Genomic DNA, 20,258 nt, shown 5'->3' on the forward strand with positions numbered 1-20,258 from the left:
TTTTCAATAAGACTTAGCAGGAAGGAAGGGGAGAGGACACTGGCCAAGGGCCGGGTGACCACAGTTCTCAAACTGTTACGTTACAGGCTTTCTTCTATACCACCCAGCTGAATGCTTGTATTAAGAGGCAGGGATGGTTGCTCCCCAGGTAGGGGAGGATTTCAATCTATTCACCCAGGAGGGGAAATTTTGTTGGCATGTGTTGTCGGGTTTTAGAAAGACTCTTTGAGAAAATGCCCACAACACTTGGAAGCATTCATCTTTTGCACCATTAAGCATTAAGGACTTACTTCGAGGAGATGATCCTCTCATCAGCAAAAGGGCTGATTTTCCTCATGACCGACTGTTTTTACAGCCAGTGGTAATAGTGCTGGAGGAGCTTGTGGTATGGTAGGTGCCATTTGGACTCTTTATAAATGTTTTACTGTTTGAAGTGTTGGAGGAGATGAAGACATAGAGGTTAACTGGCTGAGTCTCTGACCTTAGGGAGGAGTTACTACTTACCTGTCTAACCACTGGGCACCACTGCCCTGCAGCACCACAGTAAGCTTGCTCACAGTAGCACTGTATAGCCATGAACTAGTGTTGGGGATTCAAGGAATCCTAATTCTTCAGACTCCGTGATTGGTTCTCGAAGGGTTCCATCGTTGTGGGGATTGACTATGACTGCCAGGAGAGGATGGTCTACTGGACAGATGTTGCCGGTCGGAGCATCAGCCGCGCCAGCTTGGAAGCAGGAGCAGAACCCGAGACCATCGTGACCTCAGGTCAGTCAGCAGCTTCATTCCGTGGACACTTGGCAATACGGCTGATTGTACGTCATTGGCCTGTTGAATCCTGGTTTCTCCCGGTTGGTTCTAAAGGGGAAGAAGGTTAAGTACTGTGCAGGTTTCTTTGGAGCTGCACAGGCCTTGCCCCTCTGTAAACAAACGCGTTTATACGGGAGAAGCAGAAAGGTGGTTCTGGGATGAGACAAACCGTCCTCAAAAGAAGTGGGTCACAGTAAGAATTCAGGGTCTGGCAGTTTATATTGCCTGTCGCCACCACCGTGGTTGCGAGGAGCCACCAGAGTGGTAAGGTCTAGTACAGACCAGATAAGGTTGAAAAGGCAACAGAAGGTGAAACCCTGTTAGCCTTGGTTCTGGGAACTTAAAGGCTCTTTTCTGCTTTGGATTCTGTAGGCTGTTTGGATAGGGTACTTAAGTTCACCTTTCACACCCTGCAGATGCTCTGTCCTGCCCTTATTTCCAGGTCTGATAAGCCCGGAAGGACTTGCCATTGACCACGTCCGTCGAACAATGTACTGGACAGACAGTGGGCTGGATAAGATAGAGCGTGCAAGGCTGGATGGCTCCGAGCGGAAGGTCCTCTTTCACACAGATCTGGTGAATCCACGAGCCATCACTGTGGATCCCATCCGAGGGTGAGCTGGCTTCCTTTGTTCTCCCAGTTCACCTGGAGATCTGGTTTGGAGCCTCTGGCTATTATAAATGGCATGGGAAGGTCCAGACCAGAATAAAAACTCAAATACACTAATTTACCAGAGAATATGTTGAGTCAAGGTGCTGCCAGGTATCAGGCATCCTTGTAGGCAAAAGCAGGCTCTTTTGTTTGTTTGTTTGTTTGTTTGTTTTGGTTTTTCAAGACACGGTTTCTCTGTGTAACAGTCCTGGCTGTCATGGAACTCACTGTATAGACCAGGCTGGCCTTGAACTCAGAGATCCTCCCGCCTCTGCCTCCCAAGTGCTGGGATTAAAGGTGTGCGGTCTTGTTTTTTTAAGGAGCTTGCATTGTATGAAGCAGGAAGTAAGATAATACACAAGTGAGAGCATTAGCTTGGGGTGTGACATGTTGTGTGGGCTCTGGGAACTGCCTGGATCAGATGGTCACGGGGCAGGGCCTTGGGAAAGGCAGGTACACAGGGGGAAATGGCTTCCTTCAGCAGTACCCCGAGAAAACCCCGTTACAGCCACAACAGCGCTTTTCTTCCTGGATGGGGAGTGTACAAAATCCAGATAAAAATGTTCCTTCTCCGTGACAGCTACTAAGGCTGTCCCCTGAGGTGTACAGGCCTGGGCAGGGGTCCCTGGGACTACTGAGATGCAGCTTCCATCAAACAATTACAGAGAAGCCCTTTAAGGCAGAGAAGAAAGCCTCAAAGGTGGTCCTGCACGTGAAGGCTCCTTATCTGCAGGACTAAATAACTCCTTGGGCCCTCTTTTGATAGTCCTTGGTGCTTAGTTTGAAAAGGCAGGAACTGAACAATGGTGCCTTGTTCGGTCATTACGCTCCAGGATTTAGATTCTAGAGGAGAATGTCAAAAGCAGCTGCCTTGACCCCAGGGTAAGTGCCATACATATAACTAAGTCCTCCCAGCTTCTCGAGGCTTAGCTGGTCATCTCCAGGGATGCCGCTCACTGTTTGGATCTTTGGCTCTTACTGCCACCCATAAGAAGTCACAGCGGAGACTCACAGTTCTCTCCCTTTGCTGTGGGTCTCTGGGTTCAACTATAGACAAGTATCTGTAGATACATGGAACTTTCAGTACGTCTGTCCTGTTTGCAGATTTTAACAAGACACTGTTTTCTACACATTTTGTATGTTAGGTCAGAGTGTCTCTGTCCTGGTAACCAGGACAACTAAGGGTCCCATTTAACACGGGTATTTTTTCCAAGAAACTCTTCCTTTGTTCCTTGAATCCCACCCAATTCTATATAACAGTTCCCTTAGTTTCTACCACGAGAGTTTCCCTAACAAATATATTTCTTTGGATTGTAGGCCCAAGATCCAGTTCAAGATTTTAACAAATTAAGGGTTCCTGGGCAACTGCCACCAGGTGTTGTTAGAGGCAAGGCTCTAGACAGTTATTGACTCGCCACACGGTTGCAGTTGTTAGAAGGCCTCGGCAGCCCAAGACAACATTTATTAACTGTAAAACATCTGGGTGGGGCTACACGAGTGTTGTTGGTAATGTCAAGAAGCTGCCGCCGAGGTACTGGCCAGGCCGCCATGATCAAGGCTTGGCTGAGAAGGCCCTCTCTTAAGTTCCCACGTGGGCCACTGGCAGACTTACGCCTTTGCTGGCTGTTGGGCATATGGATCTCTTCATAGGGTAGCTTGCAGTGTAGAATCTAGCTCCCCCTGTGGAGCAAGAAAAGGCACCCGACAAAAGCCAGTTTTAAAAAACTAATAGTGAGATGATATTCTGAATTCTACCATACTGTTCACCGGGAGCAAGACGCCGAACTGAGTTAAGGAGATGAAGGCTGTGAATACCAGGAGGTGGCAATCAGTGGTGGCCAGTGTGGCTGCTGCGTACCCGAAGCTGCATGGCTGACCTTTTGGGAGGTTTGTGTGTGTGTATGTGTGTGATGGGGTACTGGAGATTTAGTCTAGGGGCCTGTCCAGGCTAAGCTATACCAACCCCTGCACAACTGTTCGTAACAGTCTTAATTTAACATTTATCCACAGCAACTTGTACTGGACAGACTGGAACAGAGAAGCTCCTAAGATTGAAACATCATCTTTAGATGGAGAAAACAGAAAAATTCTGATCAACAAAGATATTGGGTTACCCAATGGGCTAACCTTTGACCCCTTCTCCAAACTGCTGTGCTGGGCAGATGCAGGTAATAGTGGTGACATGGAGAACAGTGGTCTTCCTTACAGCAGTGTGAGCGCTATGGGGATTCGCCCATCTTTTAGATCTTTTGGGTTAAGTTTCTATCAGCACAGAGCATACTTAGCAGATCTGTAAGCTTTAAAAGAGCATTTTGCAGTGATTCTTACAGTGAGTTATCTGGGGTTCAAAGGGGAGCCTGACTGTGCAGCATGTCTGTCCTGCCCCCTGCCCCTGCTGTGAACCGTTGGAAAACTAAGTTAGAAGTATTAGTTGGTGTTGACACTTGGATGAACTGAGGTTGGTCTACCTTCAGGGCCATTCTTATAGTTTAACTCTAAGATTTTATCACTTTGTGTGTTACGATCCTTTGCCAAGTGCTGTGAGAATGGCCTCCTTCAGGAGCACATTAACACCAGGGTTATCTATTTGTGGTTTACTGTGCATTACTAGAAAAACTCCAAGACATTATATACCTCAATCTACTAAGGAAAGTTCTTGAATTTACTGAACATGCAACTGGGTGTTTTTAAAATCCAGTTGTCTGAACATTACGTTTTTTAAAAGTATATGGAATTTAGACGTCTTTAGAAATCTGGAACATGAAAATTCTTGAATTCTTTTTTTTTTTTCCTCAAAAATTCAAAGTGTAAAAATACCTACTACCATGCTCATTTTCTTATATGTAGATATTTTCAACTTACAATTGTAGGCTTAAAATTATAAAAATGCTAATCTTTGATGCTCCCCCTTGGGAAGAAACTGCAAGATTTCGACAGATTACAGTGTTCCTTCCATAAAAGGATTTGAGTTTGAATATCTACTCAAAGCTAGAGTCAATCGGCAAGACTTACAGTTGCTACTGTGGACAGCGGTGGGAATAAAACGCCCCATTTTTAAATTCTGCCTCTACTCCCCTGGAGGACTCTACCTGGCACCTCACTTTCCCCCTTGGATATCTTAAAAGGAACCAAGAAACTGGAGTGTACACTACCCGACGGAACCGGACGCCGTGTCATCCAGAGTCACCTCAATTACCCCTTCAGCGTCGTCGGCTACGCAGATCACTTCTACCATACAGACTGGCGGAGGTGAGCCCCACTCGGGAGCAGCCGCAGGGGCAGCGAGTTCTGGGGAGCACGCCGTTTGACCGGTCACCGACTCTAGTTAGGAAGCCCTGTTCGGCTGTCTGTCTGTCCAGGGTCATCTCTGAAATCATCTTTCCACCTCACCCTGAAGTTTACTGGTGTTGCTTCAGGCAGCATATAAGTTGAAGACACTTGGTACTATACTGCTTAAAAAGAAGTGCTTACTTAAATCGGTTCTTAGAGAATGAGTCCTTTTAAGTGGTATAAAGTTTAACTTTTCCTTTTTAAAAAGTCACATCAACAAGCTGGGTGTGGTGGCACACACCTTTAATCTCAGCATTCAGGAGGCAGAGGAGGTGGATCTCTGGGTCTGAGGCCAGCCTGGTCCAGAGTGAGTTCCAGGCCAGCCAGGACTGTTACACAGAGAAACCTTGTCTCAAAAAACCAAACAATAAGAAAAATAACGTCAACTGTCTACCTTAAAGACTGAAAAATACAGTTTGGCTCTGAGCTTAGATTTTAAAACAAAACAGAGGTGCATGTCTGAGCCCTTTTCTTAGCTCCTGATTTTCACCTGAGATCTAAATGCCATACTTTAGACCCCCAGGATGTAGCCAAAATTGGGAACTGATTTAGCCACTAGCTCTTATGGCTACAAAATGTTAAATCAAATACATTCTGCTTGGTGCCCCAGGGTTTTGACTTACGAGGGCCAGGGAGGAGAAAACAGTCTTTGCATCTCCTCTAAGTTCCCAGGTGATACCGGTGCTGGAGCTATGTCCAGAGTCACTGGAGTTAGACAAATTGAATCAAAACTCATTTAGCTGAAGTTTTTCTTTTAATGTATAAGGAAAACTGCCGCCGAACTGTTGTCTACTGAAACTATCTTGTGACTGGCCGTCCGTGACTGCCTCTCCTTCTCTTACTAGGGATGGTGTTATATCAGTGAATAAAGACAGTGGCCAGTTTACTGATGAGTATCTCCCCGAGCAGCGGTCTCACCTCTACGGGATCACTGCTGTCTACCCCTACTGTCCAACAGGTAAGTCCATCAGCACGTCACGATACCCAGAAGGGCTGTGCTAATGCTACAAAGTTAACTACAAAGTGCTAACCCCACTGCTTTCCTTCCCATGTGGTTTAACTAATGAAATATCTGCTGCTGTCCCCTCCCTCACAGGAAGAAAATGAACATAAAATGCATAGGAAGATTTCAAGTTTACAACAAGAATCTTGACCTAAGAACATTTACTACAAAGGCAGTGAAAGAGGAATTGGCCGCTATGAGCTCTGGGCACACAAGATGAGCATTTCCAGTGCAGCGAGACTAAGTCTAGTTTGTGAAGTGTATACCTCAATCATTACTACTGTATTTTTAAAAACAAAGGTTATCAGAAGTTTAAAATAGAATTTTAATCATTGCTTATTAAAGCAACTTTTTGTAAACACTTATTTAAAAGACTAAATTCATTCAACAAAGAACCAAGTAAGAGTTTAAGACACTAAATCTGGCTTTTGCCATGGAGTCTACCTGATCAGGAAAAGTAAAACACATGACTGGTTATGAAAATGTATTCCTAAAGCCCACTGAGAACCCTGTAACAGAGAAGATGATGCTGGTCATGGGGATGATCCAGCCTATTTATACTTCCCAGCAAAAGTCAGTCCTCAGACTTTATTTATATTTAAGGTGCTAGAATGATCCCCTAAGTGCCTCTACAGAAGCATCACTCAGAAGTATTCCATGTAAAATACCAAAGATGTAGCAGTTCTTAAATTTTCTATGTAACTCCAATAAAGTATTTTACAGCTTTATTGTGGTCTAAAGATCTGTATTGTCTCCACAACGAAGTTATGGGTTGGGATGACTCTCTAACCATAAAGGAGGATGCACAGTAATTACAGAAACAGGATACATTACTTCAAAACAAAGCAAAACAAAAGACTCTTTTTACTTCCCCCAACTTTATTAAAGAAAAAAAGCCGTGGTGGTAAATCTCTAGAACACGGGCAATCTCCTGGGATTCCTCCCTTGAAAATGTGACATTTGATTTCCGAACACATGCCGGTGTAGACGGTTCCCATCACACTAAGCAGGCAAGAAGCTGAAATCCTGATGTGCTCATCTTCCAACCTTCCCCAGTCTGTGGTCTGTCTTTGGATCAGCAATGATGGCCTGAACGGCTACTATGGCTTCGTTAATCTTCGTCTGTAGCTCTCTGAGCTCTTCTATGTGCAGCAACCGCAGGATCTGAGCAGCTTCGTTAAGAACTGCATCTATCATAAGACAAGAACACTGCATCCATCTCTCTCTCCCTCCCTCCCTCCCTCCCTCCCCTTCTCTCTCTGAATGGTTTCGGTGCTTCCAGCTACCCGCTTATACCTCAGAACACCACCAACTCCCTCAAAATAGCTTGACTTAAAACAAAATAACTTACCTCCTGTGTCAAAGCCAAGAATATGTTTGTCTAAAGCAACAGGTAAGCCCTTTAAAAAAATGACAAGACTATTTAGTCCCTTTTCTCATTTGAAACTAAAGAGCACCTGGTTATTCGGTGTAAGGACTATACAAGGTACCCTGTGAAAGAGCAGGCTTTCCCTGTCACAGCACCCAAGAAAGAGTGCTTTTCAAGCCCACCCAACCTTTTAAACTGGCCTCTAAGAGCCCTTATTACAAAGACTTAGTGCTGCTCAGGAAGGAGGACTGAGCTAAGCAAGTGCCCTGCAAATTAATTACAAGTGACACTACAAAGTATACAAAAAAACATACAATTGTCTTCAGTCAGCTTGTTTAACAGATATATGTGTTTAATGTTTTATCGTAAGAAGTTACTTTGATATCATCTTAGTCAAATGGCTTAATTATCCAACTCATTAGCACCTACATCTAGATATTTCAGGGATGATGATATGAAACTACAATAACTTTATAATAAGTCTAGGCTTCCTGCTGATAAAAAGTATCTCAAGTCATTAGCAGTTACTGCTACATTTCTTATCTAATCTAACATACTCCACCTAGGCTCTATCTGCTTTATCAGGGCTAATAACTTACATAATGAATGGGAATTCAGAACAAAGTAAGAGCAGACCTGTCCTGAATGGCTGTGTGTATCATCTGGCCTGCCAACAGACCACCAAGGAACAGCTACCCCTGAAATCAACACAGCCCTCAAATATTAGTCAGGAATGTAATCTGAAGCGACAAACTGAATCGCTGAAGATGAAGCTAGGTTCTCCTCTGCAACAGAGGGAGAGTTCTGGCTCAGCAGCATTTCACACTGCCTCCAAACCAAAGACATCATTTTGGTGAATGAATGACTATTAAGCCAGAACAATCTGCTGCTTGTTCTACAGTGTGGGTGAAATAAGTGATCTTTGATCCAGTTTCCAGTGGCCAATTCATACATAATTAAGCTAGTAAGACCCTTTGGTAGAAAGCTGAGTGTCTTTCAGAAGCGCCTCCACTGCACTGCCCTGGAATCAGCAGCCCTTCACCACTGCTGGACTTGGCCACAGGGGTCAGAGGACAAAGGGCATTGGAGGACAGGAGAGAGGGAATGGGGTGGGGGCAGGCACAGGGCATTCTCTAGCGTCTGTGTAGTAAGAAGGGGCCATTATTGGAACTGCAGCTGCTACTCTTTACCCAACAACACTCTCTGCATTGTGGCTTTGGGGAGATTCCATTTTTCTTGTTTCCTTTCTTTGAGTGAGGGTCTTACTATGTAGTCCAGGCTGATTAAATGCTTACACCTCCTCACCTGGCTTTATCAGGGATATCTGAACTGGCGGCATAGTTAAAAATATTCCAGTAGCAGCTGGGCGGTGGTGGCACACGTCTTTAATCCCAACACTCGGGAGGCAGAGGCAGGCGGATCTCTGTTTTGAAGCCTGCCTGGGTTACAGAGTAAGTTACAGGAGGCACAAAGCTACAGAGAGAAACCCTGTCTCGAAAAACCAAAAAAAAAAAAAAAAATTCCAGTAGCATTCTTCAAGGAGGTGGTGGTCATAGCATACTGAACAAAATGAGATAAATTACGAAGACTCACAAGTGTGAGGATGGGATCTAGACATAACAGGACAGTAGTGTGTCCTGCCTTTCCCATCATGCATCAAAACAATCCAATATATTTCACAAGGCTAAATCCCTTTTCCACTGGGCACATGCCTCAGTTTGCAGACCGTGAATGGATGACTGAGACATGCAATTCCCTGCTCACCTATCTGAACCTCAGTCACTGAACACTGAATTTGCTTAAGAACTGAATTCAATTCACACATAAGTCAGCTATCCTTTCTCCTACTCCAACAGAATGAATATCTTTTTTTTTTCCTTTGGTGTTCCGAGACAGGGTCTCTCTGTGTAGCCCTGGCTGTCCTGGAACTCTGTAGACTAGGCTGGCCTCAAACTCAGAGATCTGCTTGCATCTGCCTCCCATATACTAGGATTAAAGGTGTGTGTCACCATGCCTGGCCCAGAATGTGTTCTCTTAAGAAAACAGTAAGTTTGAATGCTTGCAATAAAGAAGAATTTCCATTAGCTGGCTTAGAATCTTAGAAACACACGTACCTCTTTTGTTTGATTTGCTTTAGCAACTGCATCCTGTGTTAGACGCTCCTGAACCAAAATGCGAATTGCCTAGGAAACCCAAAAACACCAGACTTACTATTTTACCAGACCACTAATACACAATGCCCACCCCTACCCCAATGCTGGGGTTGGACTCAAGTTCTAATGCACACCAAGCAGCTGTGGGATGATGCTTTTGTATACTGGTTTAATAAATGCTGTTTGGCCAGTAGCCAGGCAGGAAGTATAGGCGGGATAAAAAAAGTAGACAAGGAGAATTCTGAGAAGAGGAAGGCTGAGTCAGGAGACACCAGCCTGCCATCTAGGGAGCAGCATGTAATGGCACACAGGTGAAGCCATGGAACACGGGGTGACAAACAGATGAACAGAAATGGGCTGAGTTTAAGTGCAAGAGCTAGTCAGTAGTTAGCCTGACCTAATGGCCAAGCAGTTTTAATTAATATAAGCTTCTGTGTGTTTACTTGGGTCTGAGCGGCTGCGGACCGGGTGGGACACAGGAAAACTTGCAGCTACACCAAGCAAGCACTCTACCATGAGCTACATCAGCCCTTAATATGCTGACTTTTGTGCCTGGCAAACCTAAGATACCTTCTATAGTATCACGACTACTGGAATGCCTAACAAGATAAAGGTGTATCTAGACCTAGGACTTCACAAAGCTTGTTACAGCTACTATACGTACTTAGGGATTTTCAAAGTTTGGCAAAAGTACTCCAAATACACTGCATTATCTGTTTCTCCTCCCCCTTAGTTTATGACTGAAGCTGATGTGACCACTGTGGGACTGTCCCAAAGAAATCTGCACACTGGACTAAGCAGAGAACAAAACTTTCAAACAGCTAACTTTAACTAACAACAACTTGATGTCTTTGGCATCCAAGCTGGGCTGAGAAAATCCACTCGGATTCAACATGAATATTCTATTAAGCTAAGAACACTACTTTCCTTGTTGAAACTGTCCACGTAACCCACATAATTCTAATAAGTAGGATAAATTATAATCCCTTCTGGGTAGAGGGAAGTTTATTCAATTTACTATGAAGTGCTTTAGAGTGACTTTCACTCTCGAGGTCTCAAGGCTTTTCATTTCCTACAAGAGTAGTTACCTAACAGTCTCTAAGTCTACTACTTGCATTCTCCTGCCCCACAGCAGAAATTTTATGGAATGTTTTTCCTTTCTCAAAGAATGTTCTTTCAGGTAGCTGTGTTTCTTGATGGAGGGATATAAATTGCATTGTTTATCTAGAAGGGAAAGATGCTGAAGACAAGATATTTGTTTCCTACAGAGGTTTTGCTGTGTGGCTAAATTCATTAGCGATGTGGCATTTCCCCTTCCTCACAACACACTCAACTCTCATCTGACTGAACAGAGGTGGCTCTGCCACTGTCTGTGTCTTGGATGTTTGTTATTTTCTTCTAGGTCTCAGTTTCTTTGGTTTTGGTTTTTTGAGACAGGACTTCTCTGTAGCTTTGGAGCCTGTCCTGGAACTCACTCTGTAGGCCAGGCTGGCCTCGAACTCACAGAGATCCACCTGCCTCTGCCTCCCGAGTACTGGGATCAAAGGCGTGTGCCACCAACACCTGGCTAGGTCTCAGTTTCTTTTTTTTTTTTTTTTGGTTTTTCAAGACAGGGTTTCTCTGTGTAGCTTTGCGCCTTTCCTGGATCTCGCGCTGTAGACCAGGCTGGCCTCGAACTCACAGAGATCCGCCTGCCTCTGCCTCCCGAGTGCTGGGATTAAAGGCGTGTGCCACCACCGCCCGGCAGGTCTGTTTCTTAATGAAACTTGTTTCTTTTGGTGTGAGGTGCAAGTGTGTACATTTGTGTGTACCTGTGCATATGGGTGTGCATGCACGTCTGTGGAGATTAAAGACTGGCACTGGGTGTCTCCCAGTTGCTCTCAACCTTTTTTCAGATTAGCCTTTCTCTACTAAATTGCCTTTATATATTTGTCAAAAATAAAATTAGGGCAATGATCCATGTGAGATGGCTCACACTGATTTGGCTAGGCTGGCTGGCCAGCATGCCACAGGAATCCACTGTCTCTGACTTCCCAGTGGAGGTTTTTGTGGCTGTCTTTCCACGTGGGTTGAGTTCCAAACTCAGTCCTTAGGCTTATGCAGTAAGCACTCTACCAGCTGAGCCAGCTCCGTAGGCCCCCAGTTTTTGTTTTCTTGCTTTTTTTAAAAAAGTATTTCTCAGCATGACTGTTAATAGGATTGAGTGAAATTTTATTTCTGCAAAGACAAAACACATTTGTGTGCACACAGTTAATGCTTGGATACCAGCTTACTGCTGGGTAATGTGAAACAGATAAGATAATGATGTGTGTTCTAGGTCCCACATTCTTCTGAATTTTTATTTATCAGCCCATCATAAACTTAGGTTAAAAATAAATAGTAATAAATAATAAGTAAATCTTTAAAAATAAATAAATAGCATATTGAAAAGTGATGATTCTTCTACATATGCAGTTTCTGTCTGTCAAGAATAAAATGGGCAGCTTACCTTAAGCATTACCAAGTAATCATCATGACGCTGAATCTGAAGGAGGTTAGCCAGAGCCATGACACCAGCCTTAAAATCAGGATTATTTACTGTAAAAGATTAAAAGTGAATAAGCAAAAACCTTACAGCTCTGCAAACATCCTCATTACTTATCTGAACACACAAGGTTACAAAAGTACCAGCTTTCTGGACTGACTCATCTCTAGTCTTTCTGCTGCTTTCGAGGAAAGCCGTGAAGCAGGGCACCACATCAACAGTCAGGAAACGAGTGCGAGGTCTCCTCAGCAATCTCACCAGCCCCATCAAGCAAGTTCATAAATGACTAATTTAACATTGAGTCTGCCCTGGAGTGGGCTGCAACGCCCATTACAGACACTTAACTCTTCCCAAAGCTATTAATTTTATAGTTTCCCAGTGCTTTTCTGTGCACAGCAGCTCTGGAGTGTACAAGCAGCTCATTCACTCTCAAGACTAACTTGTACTTCAGGTCACAGTGACTCAATCGATGAAAGCATATTTAACACACCACACTCCAGGTAATTTTTATAATCTTCACCCTTTAAAAGGGAATTACTAAAGTGCATGTGGGACTTGAAATAATGAAACATTTTGTCACCTGTCACTAGGTCAGGAAGGTGACCGATGACTGGCACCATGAATAAGAAATCAAGACCCAAATTCCCAGCATTTTAGCATTCAAATCCTCAATGGTGGGGGTGTGGAGAGAGCATGCTGCCACCGATAATGAAATACGGCGAGAAGGCAGTGAGTGCCCCTCCTGTCCGGCACTCACTGAGGCACACCAGCCTGCAAACCCCACTGTCCCCGTGGGTCGCGTACTCACCGTCCAGGTTGATCAACGGCTCTGCGTTTTTAGCTGTGTTGTCGGTATTTTTCCTGTTATCAGGTACTAAGTCCTTGTATTTTTCAGCTATAAAAAACAGGCAACTTAAGGCAAAATAATTGCAACTTAATGTTAAAATAAATATTATTTACTGAATTTAGCTAAGCCATTATGACATCCACTCAAAATCATACTTTGCTACATACACAAAAATTTAAAAAGGTAAGGAACTTTTTGATTGAGCTGAAATCTTGCTTACTGGGACATTGGACACAAGTTTCTTCCCATTAATGTTTTGAGATAAGGCTGGCCCTGAACTCTGACCCTCCTGCCTCTAACTCCCAAACACATGAATTATAGGAATAAACTTCCCTAAATAGATTTCAACATCTAAAGTTTAGGAAATAAAGTCTTTTATACCTTGCTCTTAAATTTGCGACAGAAGAACGGACACACACACACACACACACACACACACACACACACACACACGAGTTACCTAAAATTAAACAGAAGCAGAGCAAGGTGGCAATATACCCATGTCCCCAGTTACAGAGGCCAAGTAGGAGGGTCACAAGATGCAGGCCTGCCTGAACTACAAATCAAACTCAGCAACACTGTGGGCAACTTAGCAAAAACCTGTCTCAAGGTTGTTTTTTGTTTGTTTGTTTGTTTTTCTGAGACAGGGTTTCTCTGTGAAGCTTTGTGCCTTTCCTAGAACTCACTCTGTAGCCCAAGCTGGTCTCGAACTCACAGAGATCCGCCTGCCTCTGCCTCCACAGTGCTGGGATTAAAGGCGTGCGCCACCTCTGCCTGGCTCAGGTTTTAAAAAAGAACATTAGGTGGAAAGTAAAAAAGTTTTCCCCCAAATCTTTCCAATACTAAAATACTGCTTTCAACCCAAAAAACAAAACCATGTAAAATGTAGTATCATACACAAATTTAAAATGTGTCATGGAAATTAAAAATTCTGAAGGCATTTTCTTTTTACTTCAAAAATATTTAAAAGAAGTAACAAAGAAACTTCATGCCAAAATCGGCTTCTCAGATCCTGGTATAAGAAAACTCTTTGCAAAGTTATAATTTTCCTAATAATCTAAACTTTAAAAGGTAGTGAGATTTAAATCAGATTTTAGTCACTTTGATTGGCATGTGATCGAAAGGTCTTTAGTAATAGCAGGGCGCACACACAAAAATTGCAATGATGTCAACGAACGTAAGTTGTTTAAAGTCAAGAACACCAGCGCCTCCTGCTGACGAAGGCCAGCATGGCTGCCGTAGCCAGGTCGGGGTCTCTGCTCGGGCAACGCTGAAACTGAGGATTAACAAAGCCTGTTGGTATTATTTATCTTTCAGCTCCTTCCTTTTTCCAATATAAAAACATCGCATTTCATACACAAGCTTTTATCGAGACCACACTATCTGAGAAAGGAGAGCATTTGCTAATCAGCGGCGGGGACACAGCACCAGTCACCAACACTGAGGGCAAGTGTCAAACAGAACAAAAGGAATGAGAAAAGGCAAGGGGACGGATGAGAATCCACCTGGGAGCAGCCAAAGATCAGCTCTGATAAGGTCCATGACCCTAGGATACTCTCCTGCAAATGACCTCCTGTGGGTCATTATTTACCCCAGGGACTCTTAAGGAATGAGGGATAAGAGACTTAGAAACAAAGTAAAGAAACAGAGAGAAAACACAAGATAGACTCGGGTGGGCCTGGATCCTTATCCACCCGCCCGGTCTTTACTCCAAAGGTCTATTATAACAGTACCAAGGGGTGGAGTAAAAGCACCCCACCTCCCCCTTGCTAGTTACAGTCAAGTGTAGACCCTTCCAAACACCTGGCACCCAGGCCCGTGGTTCAATCATCCTCTTATGCAGTCCTGCCGGGTACAGCCACTGGGAAACCCAGTGGGTTCCAACAACCTCCCACACAGTTGCTACCAACCCAGAGAAGGAAACAGAAAAAAATCTCTAAAGGCTCTAACCATTAACAAGATGGAGGTCCCAAGGCTTATAGTCCCACTTATTCCACAATGGAAAGAAACCACAGGGTTGTTTGTTTTCAAATCAAACTGAAAGGCTTTTTTTGTGAGAATGGGAAACTGATAATGCTTGAGAAGATGTAACTAGAGTCGTTCTTTAGAAGGAAGCTGCGTTCTAAACACATTTGAGAAGTTAGTTGGTGGACCGTGCAGCTGGGAACAGAAGGCAGAACCACGGGGACACCAGTTACCACAATCAAAATCAGAAGCTGGGCGACAGCAGCAGGAGCAGAGGTGATAGAACAGACGGGAAAAGAGGACAGGAGGGAGAGAGCAGCTGAACATCAGACAGGTTTCAGAGCCAACTACTGCGGAACGGAAAATGACAGTACCGTGAAGGAAAAGCAAACTGTAAGGGACGGAAGTGAAGCAAGGTGCTCAGCCTAAAGCGGAGACGTCTACTGAAAGGCAGCAAAGGTAACGAGAGGCTGTGCTTTACTCTTGGCACTAATACTCAAAAGCTTCCAGCCATAGAGCAATGGGGACACAGCACGACCAGCACAGTACAGACTCGCTGGCCCACGTATGTTTACACGACATACCAGACACACTAGAAGGCTTTTCTCCTGTAAATGCTGAACAGAGCAAGCCATGGAACTTGTGGGTTGCTACTGCCAAGTACTTCAGGCAGACAAGAGGACCCTTTCGGCAACCAGTACTCCAAACCCCGTGGGTTCTGAGGCTGGCTAAGGCAGACTGTGGAAGCTGGCAAATTAACCACAGTAATGTTTCTTTGTTAAGGCATTCAGTTAACCTTTTTCAGGAGTCAATTTCCAAATTCTAAAAGAAAAATGTAAGCATCAAAGAAACAATAAAGCACATTCCACTTCTTGTGATAAAAATAAACCAAAAGTAAAATACAAAACAAAGAAGTATTTCCACAACCTTCTTTCTCATCTTCAATCACCCATAGCACCAAACTAAACACGGCTGGGGGTGCTGGAGAGATGGCTCAGAGGTTAAGAGCACTAACTGCTCTTCCAGAGGTCCTGAGTTCAATTCCCAGCACCCACATGGTGGCTCACAACCATCTGTAATGAGATCTGGCACCCTCTTTCTTCTGTGTACATAATAAAGAAATAAATCTTAAAAAAAAAAAAAAAAGAGCTTGTTAAACACGGCTGGAGAGGTGGCTCAGCAGGTAAGAGCACTGGCCGAGGACCTGGGTTTGAGTCCCAGCACCCACACGGCAACTCACAGCTGCTTCAAACTCTAGTTCCAGGAGCTCTGATTTCCTTTTCTGGTCTCCACAGACACCAGGTATGCTTCGATACACATACAACTAAAAGTAAAAATCCTTTTAAAAGCCCCACAAGCCCACACCCACACTCATGTTCCCCACAAAACATACCATTATCTCCATATTCAAGTCTAACAGCCAAGCCAAGAAGCCAGTCAATTGCTTCTTGCCGCTCCTGAATCTTGAAAGGACAGTTAACATCTCTAAGATACTGTAAAGGGAAGAGCAAAAAACCATCTATTTCATTATCAGACAGCAACAGAACTAAAGAATAGCAGATCTGACAGAGGTCTCAGTTTGGATCTTTAAGAATTTCTTGTAACATCTGTATTATTAATATTGTGAGATAGTGCCTTATGCAGCCCAGACTGGCTTGGAACTCCTAACCTGATTCTCTCATCCAGCTCCCAGGTACCGGGATTACAGTGTATATCACCACATCCATTATTATTAAACCTTTGTCATAATTATATAGCTCAGGTGAAGAAAACATTTAAGAGTACCATTTTAAGGAAAACAATGAAATATCCCCTTTTAAAAAATGTTTGCATTGGGAGATCCCAGGAAGGATAGCTGGACTCAAGAATAACCTCATTGGACGAGGAACCTGCAGTCTAGAGAAATCTGATACTCATCAGTGGCTATACAACTTAGATCTGGGACCAGAACCTTAGCTTTGATTTCAGGTCCCAGTGCACAGGGCAATTAGATAACATGATAAAGTCCTTTAAAAGAAGGACAGACAATTCAGTCAGTTCTGGAACTTCAACTTTCATATATAAATGCCATATACAAATGCTTAACAGAGCAAGCCATGGAACACGTGTTGGCTACTGCCAAGTACTTAGGCAAACAAGAGGACCCTTCAGTCTCTTAGGAGCTCAAAGTCCATCCTAGCAACAAAGTTTTCAGTCAAAACTTCAAGGATAACTTATGAATTGATACCTTTTAGTCACAATTCATTTTCTAAGCAAAGATTTTATTCCTTTAATATACCAAATAAATCTCATCCATTAAGATTTGGCCATGATCAAAAAACACTCGTTAGAGCCAGGTGTGGTGGCGCACGCCTTTGATCCCAGCACTAGGGAGGCAGAGGCAGGCTTTTCTCTCTGAGTTCGAGGTTAGTCTGGTATAAAAGAGAGTTCCAGGACAGCTAGGGCTGTTACACAGAGAAACCCTGTCTTGAAAATCCAACAACAAAAAAACTTGTCAGTACTAAAGTATTTTAAAAATACAATTTACAACTTAAAATCTAGAGGTTATCACCGAACAGATGTTTTCAAATACGTCCTAAACAATGACATTCCTGATAGTATTTGGGTGACCTATGATTTATCTTACTCTTAGTCTGAGTCTTTTATACAAGCAGTTGTCTTTAAGTTCTGCATACTTTTCATCATCTGTACCTTTCACATGAAGGAACAGCCGCAGAGACGGAGTGAACAAATAGAAAACACCAGTATCGTACTTTAAAATCTTTTAGCCCACTGAAAATTGAAGAAAGTTGAAGGGTAAACAAAAATAAACCAGTAGAAGTAGTGACAGGGGCCATAAGCATGTTGGCCTTGTTATGGTAAACGCTTGTGGGGACAGGTGTATCAGGCACACCTCTCATGAACAAGAGTGTGAGGTGACAGGTGCCACCGTCACTCCCATTCACTGATATAACAATCATGTGATTTTTATCAAGTTTTGAAAACAATTCTTTCTGAATAATATAGCTAAAATTAAAATAAATCAATAGGAAACCTAATTCTAGTCACAAAAATATCCACAGAGCTTTTTAGAACCATTTCTATCAAATACAAGGACATCTATCTGTACATTAGCTATAAGAATAAACATGTCAGCTTCAAGTTTTCAGACATGTCAATTACATTTTTTTTTGTTTTTTTTTTTTTGTTTTTTCGAGACAGGGTTTCTCTGTGTAGCTTGGGAGTCTGTCCTGGATCTCACCCTGTAGACCAGGCTGGCCTCGAACTCACAGAGATCTGCCTGCCTCTACCTCCCGAGTGCTGGGACTAAAGGCGTGAGCCACCACCGCCCAGCCAAAAGGATAGTCTTGTTGGGGAATTGAACCCTGGTCTCCCGAGTGACAGGAAGGGATATTCACCACTATACTAGCAGGGATGATGACCAATTACATCTTTTAATAAGAGCACTGTGGTGGTTTGAATGAGAACGGGCCCCATAGGCTCATATATTTGAATGCTTGGTCCACAGTTGGTGGAACTGGTTTGGGAAGGACTAGGAGGATTGGGCTATCTTGTTGGAGGAGGTGTGTCACTGGGGGTGGGCCACCCTACCCCACAATTCCCAGGTAGCTGTCTGTCTCCTACTTGAGGATAAGGATGTGAGCTCTCAGCTACTGCTCCAGTGTCAAGCCTGACTGCCTCTGCCATGTTCCCCGGATGACAGTCACAGACTCATCCTCTGAAACTGTAGGCAAGCCCCCAAATAAATGCTTCACTTTGTAACTTGCCTCAGTCATGGTGTCTCTTGATAGCAATAGAAAGGTGACTAAGACAAGTACTCAAAAGTCTATTCATGCATGTCTGTGTCTACTGTAACTCCAGCTCCAGGAGATCTGACGCACTCTTCCGGTGTCTGTGGACACCCAACAAACGCATGCACAGGGACACACACATAAAAATTAGCGTAGACAACCCTATTAAGGGATGTCGTGCCATTTAGAAAATGATGTTTAAACTAAATTCTGAAAGCTTGGTGGGAGGACATAATATAACTTGTTTTAAAAATCAAAAGAGCAGCCAGGCGGTGGTGGCGTACGCCTTTTAATCCCAGCACTGGGGAGGCAGAGGCAGGCAGATCTCTGAGAGTTCGAGGCCAGCCTGGTCTACAGAGTGAGTTCCAGGACAGGAACCAAAACTACACAGAGAATCCCTGTCTGAAACTCCCCCACCCCATCCCCCCAAAAAATCAGAAGATCGAAATTTGAAATCCATGGAATTCGCTTTACTTATACTGATCACTATGATATCTTGAAAGAACATAGAAACTTTCAACTCAACTTCATGCTTCCTCTTAATTCCTGATTCATTACCTTTTCAAAGAACTTGGGCCAGTCACTGCTGTGGATGTTTCTCAAGTTACCTCTGTCTTCAATCTTGTAGTGTCTGATTTTCTGGTCTTCAAGCCAAACAATAAAGTTTCTAAATTCGGTTTCATCTGCAACAAAAGCATCACATACCTAGTGATCCTCTGTGACTTTCCCGCCTGCACACATTAAGTGAACTGACCCCTCAAGAGACATAAGCAGCAGTTCAAAGGTCAGACTCTGGAACCACAGTCACTGCGATGTACTCAAAGTCTGGGTGGCCCTCAGAAAACTGGGTCCACTTTCTAAGCTTCAGATTCTTCAGATAAAAGACAAGGGTCATAATAATGGGACTTACTGCATGGGGCTATTTTGAGTATTAAATGAATTAAACATGCACGAAACAGGTGTACTTTGGCTCTTTCAAAGTAAAACGGGTTTTCCACAGGTTAACGCCCAGAAGCAAGTCAATGGTGTAAAATAAACAAGAAATAAACGAGTAGAACACCCTGAACGCAAATATGAAAGTTAGTAGAAAGTGTACTGTTACCAGGATGCATTTGCTTCCTTAGACTTTTCCCAAAATACTCGGAAAAGACCCTCATTTTACATGTCAGAGAGCTGAGACTCAAACCCCAATTTCGGATCTACCAGCACCACCCATCAAGCTTTGAGTCAAAGGCCGAGTACAACACCAGGATAGACCCTGAACCGCTTCCAGGGGCCAAACGCGGCTACCCGGCTTACAAACTGCCTTCTACCTGTGCGTCCTGTCCAGCGGAATGAGGCCCTGGTCCCCGCCACACTCCCCGTCTCCCATTGGCCGGCAGGACTTTAAAACCAAGTGTCCTTTTCTGGACTATCCCACCCCCTGGCAGCCGGCCACTAACTTTCTGCGCGCCCCGAAGGCCTCCCCGGCCCCCGCCCCTGCCCCGCTGCCCCAGCAGGTGCCCGCCGAGCCGCCCCGGGGGCCGGGAAGCGTGCCGCGGCGGGGTAGCGGCTGCCGGGTCGCCGAGTCCGGGTCCGGGCGGACTGGGGAGGCGCCGTCTCCGGGCCCCGCGGCCGCCGCCCACCTTTGCAGTTGAAGCCGGCGGGGTTGTGGTAGTCCAGGGCCGTGAGCTTGCGACGGAACATGGTCCCCGCTGCTCGCGCTGGCCGCCCGGGCCTCCGCCGGGACAGGAGAAGAGAGGTGAGGCGGGCGGCGCAGGCACCGGCGACGCGGCGAGAGGGCGGGGCGGCGGCCGACGCTCCGGACGGACGGCA

At 44.4% G+C, this 20,258-nt stretch overlaps 2 protein-coding genes across 2 annotated transcripts in view; one reads left to right on the top strand and one right to left on the bottom strand.

Moving 5' to 3' along the window:
* The window catches only part of Nid2 (nidogen 2), a 59,727-nt gene extending 53,205 nt beyond the window's left edge, over positions 1-6,522 (top strand). The window contains exons 16-21 of the mRNA XM_052733472.1: positions 638-767; positions 1,252-1,423; positions 3,472-3,629; positions 4,587-4,710; positions 5,637-5,749; positions 5,888-6,522. Coding sequence (XP_052589432.1) covers positions 638-767; positions 1,252-1,423; positions 3,472-3,629; positions 4,587-4,710; positions 5,637-5,749; positions 5,888-5,898 — 708 coding nt within the window. The 3' untranslated portion in view covers positions 5,899-6,522. The remainder of the gene's footprint in view (positions 1-637; positions 768-1,251; positions 1,424-3,471; positions 3,630-4,586; positions 4,711-5,636; positions 5,750-5,887) is intronic.
* A 131-nt stretch (positions 6,523-6,653) lies between these two features.
* Positions 6,654-20,230, bottom strand: Rtraf (RNA transcription, translation and transport factor). The gene is made up of 8 exons (XM_052733473.1): positions 20,069-20,230; positions 19,002-19,126; positions 16,046-16,145; positions 12,649-12,735; positions 11,805-11,893; positions 9,278-9,346; positions 7,146-7,194; positions 6,654-6,984 (listed from the first exon to the last, which is right to left on the bottom strand). Exons 1-8 carry the CDS (start codon positions 20,127-20,129, stop codon positions 6,830-6,832), a joined length of 735 nt encoding a protein of 244 aa, XP_052589433.1. The 5' UTR covers positions 20,130-20,230; the 3' UTR covers positions 6,654-6,829.
* Between the last annotated feature and the right edge of the window lie 28 nt (positions 20,231-20,258).

The sequence above is a fragment of the Peromyscus californicus genome, unplaced genomic scaffold, assembly GCF_007827085.1.
Source record: "Peromyscus californicus insignis strain IS unplaced genomic scaffold, ASM782708v3 Scaffold_12__1_contigs__length_115047231, whole genome shotgun sequence".
NCBI classification, from domain to species: domain Eukaryota; kingdom Metazoa; phylum Chordata; class Mammalia; order Rodentia; family Cricetidae; genus Peromyscus; species Peromyscus californicus.